At 39.2% G+C, this 22,835-nt stretch overlaps 3 protein-coding genes across 3 annotated transcripts in view; 1 reads left to right on the top strand and 2 right to left on the bottom strand.

The window, feature by feature from the left end:
- The window catches only part of LOC134847519 (nuclear protein localization protein 4 homolog), a 42,926-nt gene extending 40,861 nt beyond the window's left edge, over window positions 1-2,065 (bottom strand). The window contains exon 1 of the mRNA XM_063864615.1: window positions 1,500-2,065. Coding sequence (XP_063720685.1) covers window positions 1,500-1,520 — 21 coding nt within the window. The 5' untranslated portion in view covers window positions 1,521-2,065. The remainder of the gene's footprint in view (window positions 1-1,499) is intronic.
- Window positions 1-22,835, bottom strand: part of LOC134847559 (uncharacterized protein DDB_G0287625-like) — a 288,876-nt gene that overhangs the window by 134,361 nt on the left and 131,680 nt on the right. The gene's annotated exons all lie outside the window — the stretch shown is intronic.
- Window positions 3,678-6,992, top strand: LOC134856882 (guanine nucleotide-binding protein alpha-12 subunit-like). Its single transcript, XM_063873177.1, has 7 exons — window positions 3,678-3,832; window positions 4,202-4,362; window positions 4,699-4,781; window positions 5,029-5,059; window positions 5,208-5,500; window positions 5,966-6,218; window positions 6,534-6,992. The coding sequence occupies exons 1-7, from the start codon at window positions 3,810-3,812 to the stop codon at window positions 6,878-6,880; spliced, it is 1,191 nt and encodes a 396-aa protein (XP_063729247.1). The 5' UTR covers window positions 3,678-3,809; the 3' UTR covers window positions 6,881-6,992.

Raw genomic sequence — 22,835 nt, forward strand, 5'->3', positions numbered from 1 at the left:
TCCAAACTCTCTTCATGTGTGATTGGAAAGGTAAGCTTCTTTATAATTATTTTTGGGCAATAAAGCGATAGTTTTATTGAACAGTTCACTATTTTCAGCATCGAAAATTTAGGTGTATGTGAATTTTTTTTAGGCTGAAAAAATATTTTAACTAAATTAAAAAAAATGATCTCTTCAAATAAGTACTAGTAGTGTTTTCCGAGATAAGAAAAACTCGTCAGACATAAGACCTTCACAAAACTAATCAGAATATTAAGAAACACAAAAATCAATCACTCATTTTTCGTCCTGAAATTATTAGGTTTTAAGAATCACTGAATTTTTTAATTTGGGATAATTTATGCTTAATATATTGCATTCTTATGTCACGCGTAAGCGGCAAAAAAACGTTCAAAATTGATATGGGGAAAAAAATTATGCCTTATCATAGGAATACGAGACAATTAGTACATGTCTCTCTATTTTCCATAGCGTATTGGGCGATAAAACGAAACAAATTTTTTTACTCAATTTTTCAAGAAAAAATTTTTTTAATTGGCATTACAGTGCAGTCAGTATGATATATGAGACGCCTTTTTAACTTTTTTACTCTTCTAAATGCGCAATGAAAAATATTTTTGCTTGAATGCACTATTATATGTGAAAACTCGGGAACTTCAGCAAGCAAGGTTATTGTGCACTGACTGGTATCCAGTGATAATATATACGTACCTACAAAAATTGAGTCAGTTATGTTGAGCACAAGGCAAGTTATGGACCAAAACTGATATATGCATGTATACTTAATTTTGTTCTGCGGGACTTAGCCATTTTTCTGCAAGTATATTTCAGGTTGGATGCTATTTCGGCAAAATCTGTAATTAAAATCTAAAATTTTTGTTTCATTTCATTACAAAATTGCAAAAAAAAACATTTTCGATACTTGTTTTTGCGGAATGATTTGTTGCAGAATTTGTTGTAAGAATTACTCGTAATAATGTTCCAATAGATAAGTTATAATATATGACAAAAAATAGCTGCCCATATTTTAAAATGACCTTGAGAGTTGTCTAGAGTGTGACACCTTTGAAGGTATCGTGCAATCTATTTTGAACGTTATCAAAACTTTTCATAAACTTCAAAAGATGATGACATGACCATTGTACACAGGGGCGAAGCGAAGCTTTGCAACACTTGTGATATGGAATTGTATGGTTATGGTAAAATATATCAAAACAAATTGTGCAAAATTAAACTTGAAAATAATTCTGGACCATTCTTAAAGACATATACGAGGATAAAGCATATGCAAATTTTGTGCCTTGTACAAAAAAACTCGACGCCTTGTAAGAGGGATAATTTAACGAGAACACTTGTCTCGCCCAAGGTATTTGGTATGTCGTAATTTCATGACTGGCCTCATTGGCGACTTTTTTCGCAAATTACACCTTTCCTACAACTACTGTTTCATCGACTTGTATTCAAACTCTTAAATATAAAGAAAAGCATCAAAAACTTACTCCTTTTTTTCCACCTGGCATCTCTCGAGACAACTCTTTCTATTTGATTGTAGATCGTAAACAACCAGCAAATAATGTTTGAACTTGAACTTTGCTTACACAATGGTAAAGTCAGTCATTAACTAATTTCTTTCATTTCAAACGTTAGGTCACTAATGCCCAGAAAAATAAACAGCTTGTTTTGATTGCAGGAATAAGATCAAAACAAGATCAAAGCGGGTGGTTACGAATAAATCTTGGCATTTCGAAAAGGTATGCTAGCTGCATTACTTTTGAACTAATGGGTGTTCAGTACAGTAGGACGCTGTGTTGCTGTTGATTGACTAAAGAGAGTTTCGGCACTTGAAGGGCGACCGTCAGCGCGTAGTTGGGTGGGGGATTAGCCGGGGACGAACCGCTATCCGGTCATTTGCTTCTACCTGCTTATATTGGATCAGAAGTTTCTCAAAAGCCCAATTTAGTGACAACTCTTTTAAATTAAAACCAAACAAACTGTCTGGCCTAATAAAGAACCAACAGTTGATCAAATACCATTCGCTCTGTAGAAGCTAATAACAAAATTGGTCCATTTTCGAAAGCAAATTTTTAACATTCGGATCAAAATTGGAGTGAAAATTGAACATCGAAAAGAAAATTATAATTGAAAATTGAAGTGGTACTTTTGGACTTCGATTCGCATAACAAATAATTATAAATCAAGCAGAAATTTTTTTCAAGAACAACATTTTTCTGTGGTCAATATTCGGTGGCATGTAGTGATAAAACATTCACTTGGTAGTCGAGAAACTGCTGCGTTTGGTGTCATTAGAGCTTCATAAAATTATGTGTCAAACTGTCAGTCAAATTTGAGCACGCTGTCTGTAATCAGTTTACCTGCTGCGTAAAAAACCATAAAACTGAGATACCAACAGATTTCGATACCTTTTTGGGAAATAACTGAATGCGATAGGCTGTTTTGTATGAATTGGAAAATCAACTAAGAGTATTAGGTTCTTCAAATTAAATTTTGTTAGATCAGAGTTATTTTAACAGTCTCGAGGATCGAGGATCTCAGTATTTATGACTTTGGTTTTATTACTCAGCTTGAAACTTTTTGAATCTCTTTTCTGAAAATTGGAACAATAAAAAAACGATAGTATTGTGAATAGTTTTTGCCGTTTTTATTTGGCGAAGCGTTTGCGGTGCCGCGATATTCAATAGCTCTCAATTCTGGTTGCTAAATTTTTACAAAGAATCCCCCTTTGATATAATTTTAGGACATTCATTTTTGGCTGACCAACCTCAAAATTTTTGGTCAAATTTTTCAAAAAGTGCCTAAAAACGCCTTTTTTGGCATGTTTTTTGAAAAATTTACCTGCGGAAAAAAAATAAGGTCCGCAAAAGGTTCAAGATTTTTTGAAAAAACCACCCCCCTTTTTTTTCCAATTTTTGCGCACGCCACAAGCGATATTGATTCTGAAAATCAGTAATTAATTTCTAGGTGCTAAATGGACCCGTCAGGTGCTTAAGTACGGGTACAAAAGGCTTCTACTATATCTTTGCATCTATGGTTCTGCTTAAACTAATCAATCGTCTGTTAGTCACTTAACAATTCCTTCATAATTTGACCCCCTCACTACCAAAAGGGTCCTCGTTTGGTACTATTTTATAAATCCATTTTTTGCTAACCTACCCTAAAATTTTATTGAGAACACCTACAGCGCCAATACATTATAACTTTAGGGCGGATCTGAGCGCGCGCAGATTTTTGGTCAAAAGTTCCAACAACAGGCATGACAACGCCTAAGTTTGCCTGCGGCGCTGCAAATTTGGTCAAAATATGGTCTTTATAGCAAGTTGTGAGATCTAAGAAAATCAATTTGGTCAACTTATAAAATAGTTTGACAAAAAAGGTCGTAAAAAAGGTTGTCAGAAATTCTCCAGGTCGCCAAAATTTCCCCGAAAACCGGTGTGCTTAAAAACTATTTATGTTTCAAACGAGTTTAAGCTTTCCAATTTTCTTAATTTCATTTGTTGACGTTTCTTCAGCGTTGACCTCTCATATGGTAAACATCAGTTCTTGAAAATACAGTAAATTACTTTTCTCTCAATTTATGACCAAGTCCAAGTATTGCACGGTCAAGTCTTTCGGACAAAGGGAATATGTAACAATCAAACTGCTGATATTGACAAATAAACATCTAATGATGCCAAAATTTATCGCAAATTGTGGTAGCATCAGTTAGAATATAGTTAAACATCATGAAAACCGTAGTTTGGTAACATTTATATTGTTCGATAGCGAATTATAACTTACTATTTTGACCAAAAATGAATAAGTTGAAAAGCTGTCTGTAAGTATTTTGAAATAGTTCAAAAGTCTGAAAGTGTGACTTTTATCCATTAATTGAAAAAACTGATGATCCAAATTTCAATATAGTCTTTTCAAATTTGCTCGACCTTTTTTTTATCTCGTAAGTGTATCGAGACGCTTTCTAGCGTAAAAACAAACGCATCGATGCCCGTTGCCGTTTGCCCGTCCTCTTATTTAACCCAAGCAAAAATGTCAATGAAATATGTAATGGTTTTTCAAAGTTGTGTATGAAGAACTAATATACTCAGAGGAGAACAATTTTACAATCAAAATGTCATAAACGGGGATTGAAACCGATTCAAAATTTTATTGCAAAAATCCAGGATTATTTTTCTCATTTTGGTCTTAGCTGCTGTGGAGTGGGATCTCCGGAGCCGATCAGTCCGGCTGCGACTGGGAGGCCGAAGAAGAAGAGTCACGCGGCCCAGCCCCACCCAGACGCCACAGACTGCCCAGGGGAGAACATGCCTCTTACCTCCCCCACCCAAAACAACAACAACTCCAAAGGACGTGAGTAATTGTCGCAGGAACACCACCACACAAGTTAGCAAGCTTTTTTTATTGATCTTATGTATTTTGATGGCTTGAAAATTGTTTTTTGCTTTTTTTTCATTTTGCTTCAGCTTTTTTTTTTCCATTTTTGCCTCAAGATTCTGTGTCGAACGAGGTTGAGAATTTTGGTCATAGCAATCGTAGAGTTATTTTGAGCCATTTTGTCATTTTTTTGGAAAGTGTTGTAACCTAGAAACTTTTATGTTCTCAGAGATATGTTATCAGATGGGTTTGATGCTTCTTAGATGTTTCTTAGACGTGTATGGTTATGATGTTAACATGCGCAAGTTTCAGTGTCTCTGAAGCCGTGTGCGAATTCGATCAACTTCATGTTATTGGGAACATCTGGCAGTGGAAAGACCACCATCTTCAAACAGGTGGGATTAGCACTGTAGTTATGCAGACTCCCCTCAGCTATTCGTACACGCTATTTACAATGTCTGATATCGCAAAAAAATCTTAATTACATCCGGAAAAAAATGTAGCCGAACTAATTTCATTGAACTGTATGTAACTTTAACCCACGCTCTGTCCTATGTAATTCAACCTTTTATTTTTTTTGTTTCTTTTGATTTCTTCAAAGTTTTTTCTCCTAAACAAAAAAAACACTCCTCTCTGTTCTAGTTTGACAAGATGTTCCAAGCAGATGTTTTCAGTGAGTACATTCAAACTCAGGCTTTTAGTGATTTCCATTAACTTCAGTTGTTTCCATTGATTACAATTTAATTCAATGGTTTGCAATGGTACATTTACAATCACTCAGTACCATCTGTAAATGGAAACTAATCTTCAAATCGTTCCAGCCAATGGGAGAGCAGCTAGCATCATCGCCATTAAGGAGTTCGTCCGCTCTTGCTTCACTAGATTCACCCGACAACTCCCCGACGACACCTCGTATCCCTCGGAGGAGATCCAGAGTCTGGCGATGAGTTTGCAGGACACCACTGAGTCACGCGACATCTTCGACAACTTAGATGACCACATCATAGACAACTTGGCCCTGTTGTGGACTGTGATCAAGGAATGTTCGTGTGTGGCGGTGTGTCAACAGGAGTCGGACTATTTCTTCCTGGAGAAACTGCAGGAATGTCTCAAGGTACTTCTGCTCCTCGGTTCCCATACACATCCAAACTGATTTTTTTCCTTTTGATGAATATTTTTTTGGTTTTCAAAATTTGTAAAGGTCAGCAAAATTTTCGAAAGGTTTTAAAAACCTACCGCTTTGAAAATATCCTAGATCCACCAGTGGCATGGGATTTAAATTTTTTCTAGACAAGATAAGATGAAGTAATTGCTTTTGGAAATTCCAGACTGTAGTGATGATTTCATGGGCGCGGGGGTGAAGTGGGGAGCGGTGGTGAAGTGGTTACGTCTCCGCCTCTTAATCGAAAGGTCGGATGTTCCAGGCCCACCATGAGGGTGAAACAACATTAACCAGCACAGGAAAATAGCCAAACAAATGCATGTAAATCTTAACCAGGGGCACAAAACAACGGTTCTCCGTGAAGAGCTGAACAGCTCGTAAATGTCTTAATACAACTTCGATTAATCTATGATTCAGGTCAACTATATCCCTTCTGACGACGACTATTTGCGATGTCGGGTCGAGACCCAGATGTCGGAGAGAAGGAGGTATGACAATGTGCCTGTCGGCAGCAAGACCTGGGCCCTCACTCTGACAGATGTGAGGGGCAACAAGGACGACAGACGCAGCTGGTTCGGATCATTCGACGAGGTGGATTACTTCTTGTATGTGGCCTCCTTGGCTGATTACAACCTGACGATGGAGGAGGATACTAGCAAGAACAGATTGCGTAAGATATAACCAATCTAACATATTGCTAAGCTATTAAATTAAATTATAGATAACCGGAGATATATCTATCACAAACACAAGTACGATTACAAAAAATTACAACAAAATTTAGAATTTTTAGCTTACTAAATTAATAGAAAAAACTAAAACATCTGAAAACTGAAAAACTAAGATTATAAAGAATGTTTTTGTAAAAATTGAGAGTTTAAATAGTCCAAATTAGGTCTGACATGACAAAGCTTTCTAAAATTATGAAGTCTTTGCAGCTTAACCCATTTAAATTTGTTTATACTCTTTCTCATATCTGATTCAGAGGACAGTCTGGAGACCTTCAGTGACGTAATGGAGTGTCTCAAGACTCTCTCCAACTTCAGCAGGAAGGGAGTGATTGTACTGCTGAATAAAGAAGACTCGTTTAAGGAGAAAATAGCCAAAGACCCCCTCGAAAAACACTTCCCCAAATTCCAGCCCAACAGACCGAATGACGTGATGGAAAGCAAAATGTTTGTCAAGAGTCAGTTTTTACAGACCGCCAAAAAGAAGGGAATCGACACCAAAATGATTGACGTGAAGTTCACTTCGGCCATCGATAAAAAGTTCGGCGACAAAATTATTCACGCGTTGCTTAAGAATATCGTGCAGCAAATTATTAAAGGTTAATTGCGCTCAAACGGGCTAATCACTAACTTACCAGCTTAATGAATACGAGTATTTCAATATGTAAATTTCTTGTCCAAAGAAAATATAAAACTTTGCTCCCAAACAAAAATTCCAAGATTGGCGAGCCAGTAATTCTTAATATAAGGTTCACCCGCAGATATTCAGATAGGAAGAAAGATTTCTCGTTTAGTTTGGTATTGACAAAAAATATTCAATTGTAGTGCCATAGTATCGCTGAAACACTCAGTTTTAGTTTTTGGAAGTCTTATCAGCAAAAAAAACCATCCTATGGATATTGGAGGCACTTAGCACAGTGGTACGGCGTTCACTTTGAAATCGTCAGATCGTGTATTCGATCCCATGCCATGGCAATGATAGTGTGTGAGGACAAGCTCTCATTTGAACTCCAGCTTCAGGTCTACCACAACCTGACCAAATTTGGCTGCAATAGGGGTACCACGTAAAAATTCTAGACGCAAAAAAACGGCCTTGAGTCGCAAAAAAAAACAGCTTCGCTCAGCAAAATAACACTGTCTGTAATGTGGGGAGATAATACAAATGGACTATCCTCGACAGGACTGTTAAGGCCTACTGATAGCTCCTCTGCGATTCGCAGGAACAACAATTATTATTATTATTATTATTTTTGAAAAAACCTTCACTCGAAAATTACTCCTAAACAGTCGCGTGATCAAGAAATTTGTTCTTTTCATTTATTGGGCTGCAATTTTTTTGTTCCGCCCATTGAAAATGGGGAGGAATTTTTGTTTTCAGGTATGCTATTGTTTTTCATAAAATTTTTCACGCAAAATGAGGTACCACAAATAATGATCGGAGCAGGGCGAGTGTTATATTGTTTTAAAGGTGTTATATTACTTTAAAAACTAACAAATTTTAATCCGATAGTTAATTATCCTAGATCAATTCTACTTGAAAAAATGTTCCTCCGATCGCAAAAACTATTTCCAAATTTTCCAGATTCAATTAAATTAGAATCATACCAAAACAAAATCGAAATATGTGAATTGTCTATGTATTGAAAACCAAATCTGATCAGTTTGATGTTAAATTACCCTGGACATCTATGATATTCCAGAAAAAAAACTACGGCTTATTCTTGTACTCTTCTTGCTGAAGTTTATATGCTTTTTGTGAATAAGTGAGAAGTCTCACCATATCCAATCGAGTCTATCCCTATGTTAATTTTCGAATTAAACAACAAACTCAAAAAAGGCGCTTTGTAAAGTTTATGCAGATCTGTGCGGCATTAAGGAAAAATAATAGATATCAATATCCAGTATGGAGGCCGATCAACTGGAACCAAGGGATCAACTCAATGTTTAAGCAACCTAAAAGCCACTCCAGAGCTTCAGTTAGACGTGAGTTTGAAGCGTTCAAAATTGTCGAGGAAACTAAAGTTTTAGCTATAGGTGTTAGTATAACAGCTCAAACTATAACCGACACATAGATACCAAAAGTCGGAATCTATCATGAAGAAGTGAAGATGGCTCTATTTCAATCTCAGAGAAGAAAATTCAAACAGTGAATGAATTCTATGCAAAAAGTAGGAATTGTTAGAAAACAATTGTAAAAATCTGTACACCCGAACTATGAGTAGTCTTCGAAGAACTAATTTGAATATTGAAGAGGCTAACAAAATGGTAGTTCTGTTCTATATAACGAACGCAAAAATTGCACATACGGCTCTAAATATGGTTACCAGGTGCCCAAACTAAATACAATAATTAAAAGCAACAATAACTGAATTTTTCCCTATTCTCATGATAAGCTGCTACAGGATGAGCATGGCGTCCTGTGTTTGCAAAACTGCCTAACATCTGACACTTGTCAATACTCTAACATTCTAGCCTTCCAAAAAAGTGTATAAAACTTTTATAACCGTAATCAAAGCAGTTCTGCAAATCGGATCGTTCCTTACTAATGTCTACGCAGTAAAATTTTACGTAGAGTAACTGGCAGTAAAATTTTAGGTACATTACCCAAGGTCTTAAGGAGAAAATTTCAAACAATGAATGAATTCTAAGCAAAAATTGAGGGACTAATAAATTTTTTAAAAAAAATATATCCAAACTATCAGTAGTCTGCGATTTACTACCTGTTTTGAATTTTGAAGAATCTAGCAAAACTGTAGTTCTAAATATTGAATACAAAATTTGTAAATACAGCTCTAATTTCGGTTACCAGGTGCCTAAACTAAGTACAGTAATCAAAAGCGAAAATAACTGAAGTTTTCCTTTTGTAACAATATACAGCTACACGATGAGCACGACGTCCTATTTCAGCAAAATTGCCTTCGATCTGTCATTTGTTAAAACTCTATCACTCTAATCCCGCAAAAAATGTACAAAACTATAACAAGCGTGATCAAAACAATTCTGAAAATCGGATCCATTCTAACCAACTTCCACAGAGTAAAATTTTTAAAAATATGTCATGCCTCTTAAGTCCTCATAAAGTTATATGCAGGGCTACTAGCACAAAACTAGTATAGAAAATTGTTGGTGATAAGTCTGTTATTTTAGGTTTTGTGATTATAAAGTCATTGTTATCAATTAACTTCCTAGCTAACATCTTTGGGCTAGTGTGTATGAAATAAGATTTTTCTATTCTAAACTACTGAATATTAAACAGAAAATGATCTAGTCATACAGATTTAGTCAACACTGTTAGATTGAACACAAATTATGGGTTCACTGAGACATGCTTTAATAACTCGTATGACAATAACAAGATATAAACCATTTCGTCGCTATTTATTGATTAACAACCTGCTCAATATCATCCAAAATGGTTTCAGAACCTCATGTTCAACAATTGACGCAATTTTTTTTATGGCACTGAACTTTCCTTAAAATGATTTAAAATGACAAATGAGTAACCGTATCTCTTTAAGCCTGTCAAATGCATTCGATTCTATTAGTCAAGATCAATTAAAGACTGAGAAGAATGATCGCGGTTTTTCTGAAACTTCAATAATTGGAATTCATAAAACAAAAAACAAAAAAAGACTGTAATGAACAACACACAAACCGAATGATTAAAACGAACAAGTAACTGAAAAGTAACTACAAATGAATAAAATGAATAGGTAACCAAAAATGCAGAGTTGTACAACATAAAGACAATGCAGGGTATTTTGTGATTATCAAACATCAAGCAACAATAAAACAATCAAGATGAAATTAGATGATAAAGAATAGGAAGATAAACCACAATTAAAATGAGGGTAACTCAGGATCAATTTCTGACCTTTCAAGGTGAAACTAAAAACACATTAAGACTGGGATACGCTAGTGTGTCTTCTCCTCGAGTGGTGTAGTCCTTTACGGTGGGGTTCGCAGTAATCGGATCTACCCCGGTGTATCCTGGGGATTTGATCTGAGCTTTTGGGCTGTCGGGCATGTATTTGTACTTCCTATTACCTGCGCGATGTATTGGATCACGTGCTTCCAATATATCACCGATGGTTCATCAAACGAGGCCATTTCTGCAAACGTCACACGCCGCATTGCCCAGTGCTCAAAGACGTAAGTGCGAACCTTGGGGAGCCTTGCTCCGGCAAACGCAAGCCTTGGGGGTCACTCGACATGTTTGTGTTGCGCATGCCCCGGATGGATACGGCCTTGAAAGTCACCAGACCAAGTACTATTAGTAGTCTCGCAGGTCTTCGGATAGAGTCGACTTTTGGTACAACTTTCTGTGTTAGTGGAGACCAGAAACGGTGGACTGTGTTCTACAGAATACCTTGATGTCGAGAAAGCTATTTGTGGAAAATGGGCTATCCCGAAGTTGCCATGAACGGTAACCGCCACAATGCTTTTAGCACTGTGGATCCTATGATGTAATCGTAGGAAGGGTTCATACCCGGGGATTTCAAAAGCTCGGATTCGTAAGGTGGGTAGCTAGGCAACTTGTTACTCTCTAAGAAAAGTGCATCTTGGTGAAATTAACTCTCAGTGATAGTCATTTATGACTATGAGAGTACTGAGGACACTAAGACTAAAAAAAACGGCCTGGAAGGTCAAAACTTTAAAACCGATAAAAACCGCATACAACCAAAAACAGATTACCTTGATGGAACCCTTTAGTCATAAATCTTTATCCTTATCTAGCCCTCAGTATATGGAAAAATGTTTCTGCAGACAATCACTTTTAGTTTGAATCAAAATTCAATGCACAAAAGCAAACTTTACCAACAGCAGCTCAAGCTCTAAAATTATGAAACTTGAGTTTAGGAATTTCATTCGGTTTTTTTTCAGTTAGGGTCCCTCTATGGCAACCTAAGGAAAAAATCCGTGGAATGGGTTCTTTTTGCTTGAGAGCAAGAGTAATTTTTCCGCATAAAAGTTTTTTGAAAATTGTAATACGTAAGCGACAATTGCATGACTTGGACTTACATCATAATATTGCTTATCATTTTGCAATTAAATTGTTCTTTTTTGAAGCCTTCCGGGCTCAAATTTTAAGACCAGTTAAGACCAGTCTATGTTTCTTCATTTTGAGTTTTAACTAATTTTGCTCTGTCTGTATGAACATATAGGAACCAGAAGGTCAAAAGTTTCATAGTAACCGAGGTTACAATCAGGAGACCCTTTATTGCATTAAAAACCCGTCAAAAATTAGGAATTTTCTAGATATGCAAGAGTGAATTATAATGTGGCTAAACGAGAAACAGATGGTTGGGAATCAAGCCAACCATATTGAGAAAACCAACTCCTGCACAGAATAAACCGGAATTAAAAGTGAGACAAAAAATGACCAGATATGAGGCTACGGGTCTATTAAATACTTATAAAAAGCTGCGCTTTTGTTCCAGGACTCTATAAAAAAACCCTTCGAAAACATTTTGTTATCTTTAATTGTGCCGAGTACACAGGCAGCGTTTGCAACCTGTATTGCGAGGGAGATTCGTTTTTTTTCCAGTTCCCCCCTGTATTTTTTTCTGAAATTCGATGTGTAAAAGTCTATTTAAAATTGTTTTCCATGTTATAAACAGCATCACAACGTGTGAGCATGAACAGGTGAGCTAATTTTGTGAATTTTTCTTAGGCAAAATGCTGTGTGAACAATTTTCGAGCAGCCTAATCTTGTAATTTTACCAAAATTTTAAATAATCATCTTCGAAAAGTTTTGTAAAAAAACAAAAGTTTGTTACTTTTGTGATATCAATTGTGAAAGACAGCACAAATCAGGTCGTCCTCTGTGCATTGTAAATGCAGGACCGTCCAACCTTTGGTGCTCTGAGTAACCAGGGTCTTTGTCACTTTTGGTCGGTTGCAAACACATCCGAAAATTTTTGAGAAACTAAATTTAGAAAGAAAAAATCAAAATTTTTGGTTTATGGAAAAACACCTATCATACAATTTTCATATATGAAAAAATGTTTATCATAGAGTTTTCATACAATTTTCTGCACGTATGGAATTGTATGAAATTGTATGACAAGAAGTTTCTCATATATGGGAATTGTATGATAGGAAGTTTTAGTCAACCCGGAATTGTTGGCAGTTTGCCAAAAAGCGGGTTTGCCAAAAAACTTGATCAAAAAAAATTCTGTGCTGGGGCCGACCGCGCCCTGAGTTTCAAAAGCTAGCGGTTGAAAAAGATATCCATCATTTTCAAAATCTTTATACTGGTCAATTTTTTGCTCTTCCGCTTCAGCGTCAGCCGTACCAGGGTTACAAACAGACCCGGCATTAATCCTACAAGGAGCTAAGGAGTCTACTACAGTTACATCCCACAAGAGCTGCTTACCAACCGCCCATGGAACTAGCTTTAAATTGTCTGGTCGCTTCTGATCGGTCCTGTAGAGGTGTCGTGGTTCTAAAACAGACAAAATGTGAATAGAGGATAAACTCTGCTTTATAAGGGCATTCAGGTTTGAATGCCTAGAGATTCCTCCCTGCACTTTTGAGGCAAGAGAGACCATGCCAACCATCCTCGGTAACGTCTTTTCCGCACACGCATTTATGCCATTCGCATATTTTTGAGCCTAATCGAAGTCCTATCGCAATTCTGAGTTGTTGGTTTGACAGTTTTAATCTTAAATTTTTGCACGGGATGAAGTTCAACCATTGGGAGCCAAATCTATCTTGGAACGCGTTGAATCTTTTTACGTCCGTTGGTTCGAGTCGTAAAATCAAGCCTGCAATTTCGCTGTAAAAAATTGGCTCCGTCCAAATTTTTTGGATTTCATTTTCCGGAGCCATCTCAATTTTTCCCAGTTCAAACCACCGTTTAAGCGCATCATCATAGGTTCCCTCCACATGCTCCAAACCAAAGATTTTGCCCAAGGCATCTTTTGCTCCTACTGCTGAGGCTAAGAAAGCGGGTAAAGCGAGTAGACGAGCGGAAGAAACACCCAAACCACCTTTGGCTGCCGGGAGAACTGCTTGTAGAAACTGGTTATCTTCCGTTTTCACGTTAGTGACATTGCATAACGAATATCTTAGTAATTTGTCGGAGCGTTCCAAAAAATCATTTTGCAAAAAACAAGGGCTCGTACACAAAAAAATATAAGAGTTTTGGCAGGCTAAAGCAATTTTGCAGGAGGTAAAAACCATAATGGGCGTCTAGTTTGTCAATGACATCCGAGATTTTTTTAAGCTCCTTAATTTTTTCGTCGAGCAATTTTTTTCGGCAAAGTTCGCCGATTGGAGATCCTAAAATGAGGAGTTCTTCTTTTGTTTATATTTTTATTTTCGGGCATATTTTTCGAAATTGTGTTAAAATTGAATTATACTGTATACTAGTAGTCGGTCCCAAAAAACAAAGCTCGCACTTCTCAGTTTTCAAGCTCAGACCGTAAATTTGTTCCGATTTCAGAATGTTTTTAAGGTCCCGGAGTACTACCTTATAGTCGTCGGCTAAATTTCCATCATCTAAATACCAGATGTTATTTTTCGACTCCAACTGTTTCACTAGTGTATGAATTGTTTCCTCAAAAAGGGGTGGGGCTTCAGGATCACCTTGCTGAGTTCCGTCTTCTGACATTATGACAGAGCTTCCGTAAAAAAGGTAACTAGGTTTACCATACGCGCAATGGGTGTAGTTATACACTTTGAATAAACATGATTCAGCATTGTTTCTCTATTTAGAGAGTTAAAGGCATTCATAAAATCTAGTTTTAAAAGAACAGTGCATTTTGCATCTTGGGTTCAATTAGGTCTCGAAACGAGTGCGCAGCTATTTTTGCTCCTCGTTTGGTACCGCATCCTACCTGTACGTTTCCGAAAAAAAATTTGTCGCTCGGAGAGGGCCTTGCTTCCAGCGCATTTAGACGCGATACGTCTCAGCGTGATGCCTATGGCAACCGGTCTCAACCCTCCGTCTATCTTTATGAGGGCGATAACCTTTGCGCATAAAAAAAGAAAGGTCTTAGGGGTTTGGGTATTTTGCCATCTCCAATGAGGTTTATCAGCTTAGTAAGCGATTTCAGAAAATTAAGTCCTGCACTGCCATTCGACTTACTATTAAGATCTTTAAAAATTTGAGGAACTATTTTATCAGGACCTGCTGCTGATCCGTTCGGAAAGGACCTTATCGATTTGCATAGGTCGAAATCGGTTACGAAAAAACTATCCAAATTCTGTGGATTTGGAGCTGCAAATTTGGCTCGCTGAGGGTGCTTAGACAACAATTTTTAATAGTTATCAGTTGAAAAAGGAGCAATATTGTCATCCGAAGCAGCAAGCATTATTTCTCCCTTTACATTTCCATCGTCGAGCTTACTACTTATTAGCTTTTGTGACATTCGATCAGAATGTACCAAAATGCAGACGCAGCAGTTTCGAGTTTTTAGCAGCGAACCTTCCGAATTGGCGGTTGTAAAGGAATAAGAGCGTTATTCGAACGATTGAACAAATCGTGAAGGCTGAAGGATTCGGAAATTCCTAAATTTTAAAAATTCGAATTGATGACGTAACAATTCTAAGAAACGTCAGAAGCGGCCATTTTGGAGAAAGAATTTGAAATAAACACAACAACATTAGTTGCGATAGCGATAACGACGAAAATTGTGATTGGAAAACAACAACAAAAAACAGAAGTAACAGATACCGTTCCGAGTTGCAACTATTGTGTCGCTACAATAGTTGCAAGGCCGTTGCGAACAACGGTGAAGGGTGGAAGACAGCCTTCCGGAAGGAGAATAAGAGTCTTATTTCCCCGGATTCAAGAATCCGGAGGGGTCTCGGGACTGACACTCTTAGCATTTTATACAAACTTTTAGCTTCCCTATTATGTCTTGAATTGAATTTATTTAACATCTGAATTCATTTTGCTAGGATGAGAAGCTAGGAGTTGGGGGAAAGGGTTGATCCATCTTCGATGGAGATGATGATTTTTATCTACTGAACAAAAACAATAATAATTCAATAAATAGTAGTAGCCCTGATTTTAGGAGTGACCTTGTGGTCTGGGGATACTGAGACCTAGCCATGAGCTCACTATTTCTGCATGTAATCTAGTTAATTTGAGTGTTTTGACCGAAGCCGAAAGCAGTAACGTTTTTGTCGACCCGATGTTAGAAAGACAACCAAAAGAACTGGCTTGGTAGAGACGGTGAAAAGCATGTAGAGCTTTGTTTAGACGTTAGCCAGTCGTGTTAGAACCTAGCTTTAATTTCCGTCGATATGTACCTTCCGGGCGAATGTTACATAGATGTTTTTATGGCGCTCCTGGGTGTTATTCTTTCTTAACATCATGACCGGCAGAACCGTTAACGAGCACTCCGCGCCGAGCGGATGCTCACATTAACGCACTCAATAGGCTAAAACCGCCGGAGCGGAAGGGTAGTTTGGAACGCGGAAGCCTTCTGGATTACCGTGAATTGCTTTTTAACCTAGTTAAGACCGAAAATTCACGAGCCAGGAAGGGTGGGGGGATTCGCGGTCCCGTCATCTCCTGAGTGGTCCGTGACCAAAAACACTTAAAGGTATATATAAAACCAAACAAACAGTAGTATATTACCCAAGAAAAACAAAAAACATAAAAAAAAATAACCGAAAAAACCAAAAACAGTAAAAAAGTAAAAAATCAGTAGAAATCATCCCCCCAGACAAGATGTGATCCGACCCCCCCGTTTGTTGTTGATAGATATATTGTTCTTACAGGCATTTATATCAGTCAGGATCGTTACGATCAATTGTGTGGCCCGTTTGTGAGGCTTGTACTGTAGGGTTATTTGAGCATTTAAGCACGTTAATGATAAATTGCGCTCAATCCGGAAGGGTCTGCTGATTTGCGCTCAATCCGGAGGGGTCTTGGGAGAAGACTGATCCGGCAAGCAGTACAAGGAGCAACAAGAAAGGGCTGAATGACAACAACAATCGACTGTTGGGTATCGTTAACAAGTTTTGTATCCCTTTTGTTACAAAAATTAAGATAGTAATCTGTGGGGGGCTCGACAGTGCTGCACTGTAGTGATCCTTCACCGAACTGCGAATATCCGAGTTAAGCACCTTAATTCGGATATTAAACAAACCCGGAGGGGTATAGTATTACTAATATTATTACTTATATAGCCTATATTAATACTCCTATATCGTTTTTCAGTGAAAAAAAACAGAAAGCAGACCGGTTTTTAGGGTCAAAATAGCGATATTTTGATCCCCCCACAAATCGCGATTTCTGAGAAATCGATATTTTTTGAAACAAAAAAAAACGCTAAATTAGTGTGTTACATTGTAACTGCACTATTATAATAGACAGAACCGGTTAAGTTTAGTTCGGAAGTGGTTGGAACTATTTTGGTACCTAAAACCAAATTTTCGTGATTTTTGAGAAAACGGAACACTATAAATTCAGAAAATTTTTTGAAATTTTTGAGTTAGGACAGTAAAAAAAGTTGTTCGGACAACGTCCATTAGTGATTCTACAGATTCTAGAACCCGCATCCCGAAAGCCTTCCGGGTTGCAGAGAAATCGAACTTAACGTATTTGATTTGGTGGATTCATCAACCCGGAGGGGTCCAGGTAGCATAGTTTTTCGCAAATTTTTTCAACTAAAGCGTTTTAGATCGGGTCTTTTGCATTGAACTAGAAAAGTATAGGCCATCTGAGCTCGGATCAATAATTTTAGGTCGAAAAGAACAGAATTGCGGAAAAAGTTAGGCGGAACCTATAAGAGAGAAATTTCTTGACTTTAGAAAAAAGACGTTTTGGTTAATAACTTTGAAACTACTGAACAGATCTAGTTGATCAAGGTACCAATAGATCAGACATTAGCTCAGCTTACTGATAGAGACAAAAGTTTTTCGAAAAAAAGCGTGAAAAATTTTTGAGATTGTTTTTAGCAAATTCACCACTTCACGAGGGTAGACCCCTCACGTTTTATAAACAAATTTTTTGGAAAGCCCTAACACCCCTACCAAAGGGCAGAAACGATTAAAGAAGGCAATTTTAAGCTGTTCTAGAAGAATAGGGAAGGCTTAAGGCACAGGAAATCATTGATAGAGCCGAAATTAGGCTAGCGATAAGACCCTTCACCGTTAGCGTGAATTGTCAAATAAGAAGCTTAACTTCAATCCGGAAGGGTCTAGGAAAGGATCACATACCCTTCCTAGTTAATTCAAACAGCATATTAGCGTCGGAGAACGTATCCGGAGGGGTAAAGGTTGAAAATCAAGGAAATCTCCGAAAAGCTACTTTTACAAAACCAGAGGGCTCCCAATCCGGAGGGGTTCAAATTTTTCCAAATTCGGAGGGGTCCCAATCCGGAGGGGTCTTTTTTCACAAAACCGGAGGGGTCCCAATCAGGAGGGGTCTTATATTTGCTAACTCAGAGGGGTCCCATTCGGGAGGGGTCTCAATTTTGCCAATCCGGAAGGGTCCTATTTTTGCCAATCCGGAGGGGTATTATTTTTTTAAAGGACTTAGGTAAACAGAAGAAAAGACTATAGTGGGAGATATTAGGTTATTTACAGACAGGCTAGGAATCAGTGACCGCACTGGTAACTTGCCTTTCAAAAAAAACCAGACCAAAACAAAACAGGTCCGAACTCCGATATTCGCGACACTAAGTCTAACCTAAAAAGAGCGTAATTCATTGGTGTGGATTGAAACCCAATACGTTTTTACGAAAAGTGACTGCCCTGAGGATTTTAGTAGGTCTAGCTCGGGCAGTCCGAAGGCAGATAGGTAACACAGTACTCGGTGGGTGCAATAGACGCCCACTTGAGAAAATTACTGCCTTCAAAGTTTTGTCTGTTTGGTGCAGCACCAAGCAGGGAAGGCTTTTTCTTTAAAAGACAAGTTCGACTATTGTACTGCGACCGACTAAAAGTACAATACACATACGTTTTTCATAGAGATATTCTTTTCTGTTATTTTTTTTAATTTTAAATCAACATAATTTGTGCTTGATAGGGTAGTGAGTACACTATCTTTTAAATTGACTGATATCATCATATCGTGCTAGTTCTCAAATATTACGACCGATAATCGGTTAGGGTGAATAAATTATATACAAGCTGTACTCTGATTACATAAAGGGATTCGTTGTCACTATCTAATAGAATCTTGTGAATTTTATTGTGTTTTGTCATTATTATTGATAATCAAACTATAAGGTCACTAGCAATTGAATTGAGTGTATAGGCATTAAGAAGTGACAAATTGAGAATGAGTCTAGACAAGTCAAGGATACCTAAACGAGGTAATAGCTCTAGGAAATTCATACCTAAAAAGTAAAGAAAAACAATGACCGACCCTTTTGTGGATCGGATCACACGAGCCCGGACGGACAAAGGGGAGACGGTTTCAGGCAGAATGGTTGAAACTAGAAGTCAGATGTCCTCAGGAGAGCGAAAAGCTAGGTCAGAAGTGGAGGTCCATACGGACCAGGCCATGAATGAGAACCAGGATGCACAGGGCCCGGAGGGGAGAGACAGAAGGCTGGCGAGTGAATCTACTCCGGTAGAACAAGGCCATGATTTTGCCACTTCCACCGGGGAATTGGACCGAGAAGAGATGTCGGAACTGTCCGACATCTCAACTGAAATAGTGGCAGCTAGAAGATCTCCAACAGACAACACCATGATGGCAGGCGGGACTGAGAAACAAACAACGTCCTCATCGTTCTCAGAAAGAATGAAGAACACCTTCGGAAACATCTTTCCATTCACCATGGGAGTGGGCACAGGAAATGAAGGTGAATCCCAAAAGGAGGAAGAGGACGAAGACGAGCAAGTGGACTTTGGATCTCAAGTCAGCCTCAATAATTCGACCCAGGAGAATGAGGCATACATCGAAAGAGGGACTGGAACCATAGACAAATTTGGTGTGGTGAGAACGATAAGCAAAGACGCAAACACACCAGGCCAGTCGAGGGGCTTTTCGATTATGACAAATTCAGAGACGCGAACTGGGGAGAGTAGAAACAAAGGGCTAGGCGACGCATTGGCGCATCCTGAAGTGGATAATGAAAAGACGTCGAGGCAGAGAGTCAAAGCCCGAATCTCGACCAGCACGAAGCTACCTGGGACCGACAGGGTGACACCACCACTAGTGACGCCACTCGTGGATAACAGGGCAGCATTAGAAGAAGCCTTGAACAACATAGTGGGCAGTATAGGATAACAAAATGAACAGATGTTCATAAGAATGGGTGAACTAGAAAGAACAGTTCACATTGAAAGAGAAAGTCTGCGGGAAGAAATAAACCGCAATAGACAAGAAGTTGGTAGGAGCGAAAAACGCTTGAAGGAAAGAACGGACGAGCACTTAGCGAAGAACTTGTCGCGAATAACAAGAGAAGCGGAACATAGAGAGTTACGCTTAAGAGACGACATGGAGAAGTTAAGAATTCAGCAAGTGCAGTCTCTTGGGACTCTTGACAAAAAGATAGATCCGATGATGGAGAGGCGAACTCAGGCTATCATGGATAGGTTGGACGGGCTGCTAGGCAGCAAGAGTGGACCAAAAGAAAGGGAACCAAACTCGGGAGGTCCCAGCAGGGAGCCGAAAGTGAACTTCAATGACCATCAAAGGAGGAGGACATATGGATCCACTAGAGGTAGGGGCAGTTCATCAGGCTATGCCACAAGGGATAATAGAACATGGGGCCCGAACAATAGAGCAAGTTCAACGGGGAACAGACAGACCTCTAACGAACGACCAACACAAGGCACACATGCGACTGGGAGAGGTGATTCCGGTAACAGGAGACATGCGAGCCCAAGGAGGAGTCATGTGGGCCAAGAGGGAAACACTCACGGCGATTCGGATTGCAGGGATGCACCGAAAAAAGAGCCCTTAACAAGGTGTGATGACACTCAGGCGGTGCACTCGAGAGATGCTACGGCAATGGCCACAGCCTTTGAACCCCTAAACAGGTCTTTAGAGACATTCCTTACGAGGTTATCCAGAACCAATGAACGCAGTGAGAAGTCCAGAAGAGTCTTTAAGAAACCAAAATGCTACAAAGACGAATCTGATGGCTGTATTGATACCTGGATAGAGGTAATGAAACTGCATTTCGAGGAACATGAAATGCAGTGGTCAAGGGCCTAGCCCTTTGGAAAGACAAGAATGCAGTGCGCTCACCGGTAACTTGGAAGGGACAGCCCTGAACTGTGTCATGGCCAAGAAGCAATATCAGCGTGACACAGCCAAAAAAATTTTCGAAATCTTGTTAAACCGTTTTGGATCAGGGGTGCAGGGGCACCAAGCAATGATGCGCTTCGAGAAACGGAGGCAACGAGAAGACGAAACGATAGACAAGTTTCTAGATGACTTGGAAATGCTGGGAAGACGCAGCCAACCGGATGAGTAAAACCGAAAGATGAACCTGGCAGTAGCCTCAAAATTCATCGATGGTGTGAAGAATGATGAAATTCGAAAAAAGCTAGCAACGCATTACACACCACTATCAACCAATGCGCCAACACCAGAGGAGTTGAGGCTCAAGTCAAAAGAATATCTTTTGTTGAAACCTCCTTCGAGATCTGGATACTATAAGAACAATTATGGCAATTTTAACAATGGACCAGCAAACCAAGGGAACAACTGGTACAAACCGAGGGATGATATGGACAAGAGACGCTCTTGTGCCAATTGCAGTTCAACGGACCATCATGTGTCAGCATGCCCAACTTACAAACAAGGCATGAAAGCAATAGGCTTTAGCCTCGAGGACAAAGATGCGTCAGAATTGGACCATGAGGATTTCATGAGAGGAGTAATTTCGAAATTCGGCCCGAGGTGTTTCTTTTGCAACTTGGAAGGTCATTTTAAATCAGATTGTCCGCAATTCTGGGATGCAGTGGCAGACATCAAGCATCCAAAGCATGAGGAAGCTTTATCAGGAGTGAAAGCCAACAAGGCTCGCCTGTTGAGTGAAGCGGAGACGCGCAGAAAAGACAAGCCGCAAGAGCTGGCGACGAAAAAAAAAGCAAGCAGTAACTGAAGAGACACGTGAACCGGAACCAGTGACTGCGGCCGATGACTTCAAGATTGATTATAGGGCAGCCGCGAGGGATGCTCTAAATAGAGTGCAGCAGGAACTGGTGACGAAAGAGATCGAACAAAAAGTGAAACTCGAACTGGAGAATGAGAAAGTACAGGAGCAACTGAATACCTTCGAAGCAACGGAGGTCGAGGAGACTAAAGCACCAAGCAGTTTGAGCATGAAACTTAATGTGATCTCCGGTCAGATGTTCGGCATGGTGCCACAAGGGAGCAAGATACAGTCGATAATCTCAGTGGGTGGACACCAGGTAATCAGAAATCTGAGTGAACCATCCGGATTCACTTTGATGCATTTGGACACATATGCAGACTATCTGAGGCAGGTGGAGCCACGCACTGAGTCGAGAGCTGTGCGAGCACTACTAACAACGGGTGGCCCTCGCATAAAGAAACTTCATGGACGCTGCCTGGAAGTCTATGGGCCGTATCAAGTGATGCTGAACGTGGATGGAATCAGAGTATCTACAGTAGGACTTATGTAACAACAGACAGTGACCAAATAGGGCAGATCTATTTGGGTGAGGAGGAACTCAAAGTCCGCAGGATAGGCCATGACGCCATGATGGAACAAGATGCAGTACATGTTGGGTAGGAAGCAGATGTGACCGCACATCTGCTCGACACCAACGGAAAGAAAATTGGAGTCACAGGGCTTCTGGACACAGGAGCGGTAGTGAGTGTGATGCCGATAAAAACTTGGGAAAGAATGGGCTTCACGAGCGAAGATCTAATTCCAACGAATCTCCGACTGGCCGCCGCCAATCGAGGAGCGATTTACGTAGCCGGAAGAACCACCAATAACGGTTCTCCACATGAGAGGACGGGATCTTTGGATGAGCTTCCTGGTGGTAGAGAATTTGGACGACGCCGACCAATTCATCTTGGGCAGAGATTTCGTCAGGATTTTTGACGTCATGATTGACTTGAACAACGGTCTGATACGGATTAAAAACCCGGACCGGAAGTATGTTAAGAAACAATTAATAGGATAATAACAGACGAAAACAAGGTACCAATTTTTTTAGATAGAAAGGTGAAACTACAGCCACGACAGGATGTGGTGGCGATTTTTAGAATGACAAATTTAAATTCGTTAAGCGATAGTAAACAGGTTTGCTTAGTACAGAATCCAAAAAGCCAGAGTTCGGTGATTTTAGGCCGGAGCTTCTCGGACTGTGAGTCAGTGTGTTATTGAACACACTGGACACCACGGTTTCAATCCAGCGTGTAAAGAAGCTTGGTTACGCTTTGCTAATGAGGACCGACTATGAGGAGACACAAAACTTGAAGAAACATAGTGTGAAAGACTGTCCTTATCATGCCAATAAAGATAAAATTTTAAAGAGGATTAATGAATTAAAATCTATTCATAAATTGTTTTCAATGAAATCTGAAACGGACGACGGCTTATCGAGCTGCTCGAATTTTCCGGAACGCCCCTCGTCATATCAATTAGAATCTGACA

The sequence above is a fragment of the Symsagittifera roscoffensis genome, chromosome 1 (genome assembly GCF_963678635.1).
Source record: "Symsagittifera roscoffensis chromosome 1, txSymRosc1.1, whole genome shotgun sequence".
NCBI classification, from domain to species: Eukaryota; Metazoa; Xenacoelomorpha; order Acoela; family Convolutidae; genus Symsagittifera; species Symsagittifera roscoffensis.

Coding starts and splice junctions, on each gene's coding strand:
- LOC134856882 (XM_063873177.1), top strand. CDS start 3,810: ATGAATAAGTTGAAAAGCTGTCT. Junction 4,782..5,028: donor AGACCACCATCTTCAAACAG/GTGGGATTAGCA, acceptor TCTCTGTTCTAG/TTTGACAAGATGTTCCAAGC. Junction 5,060..5,207: donor GTTCCAAGCAGATGTTTTCA/GTGAGTACATTC, acceptor AAATCGTTCCAG/CCAATGGGAGAGCAGCTAGC.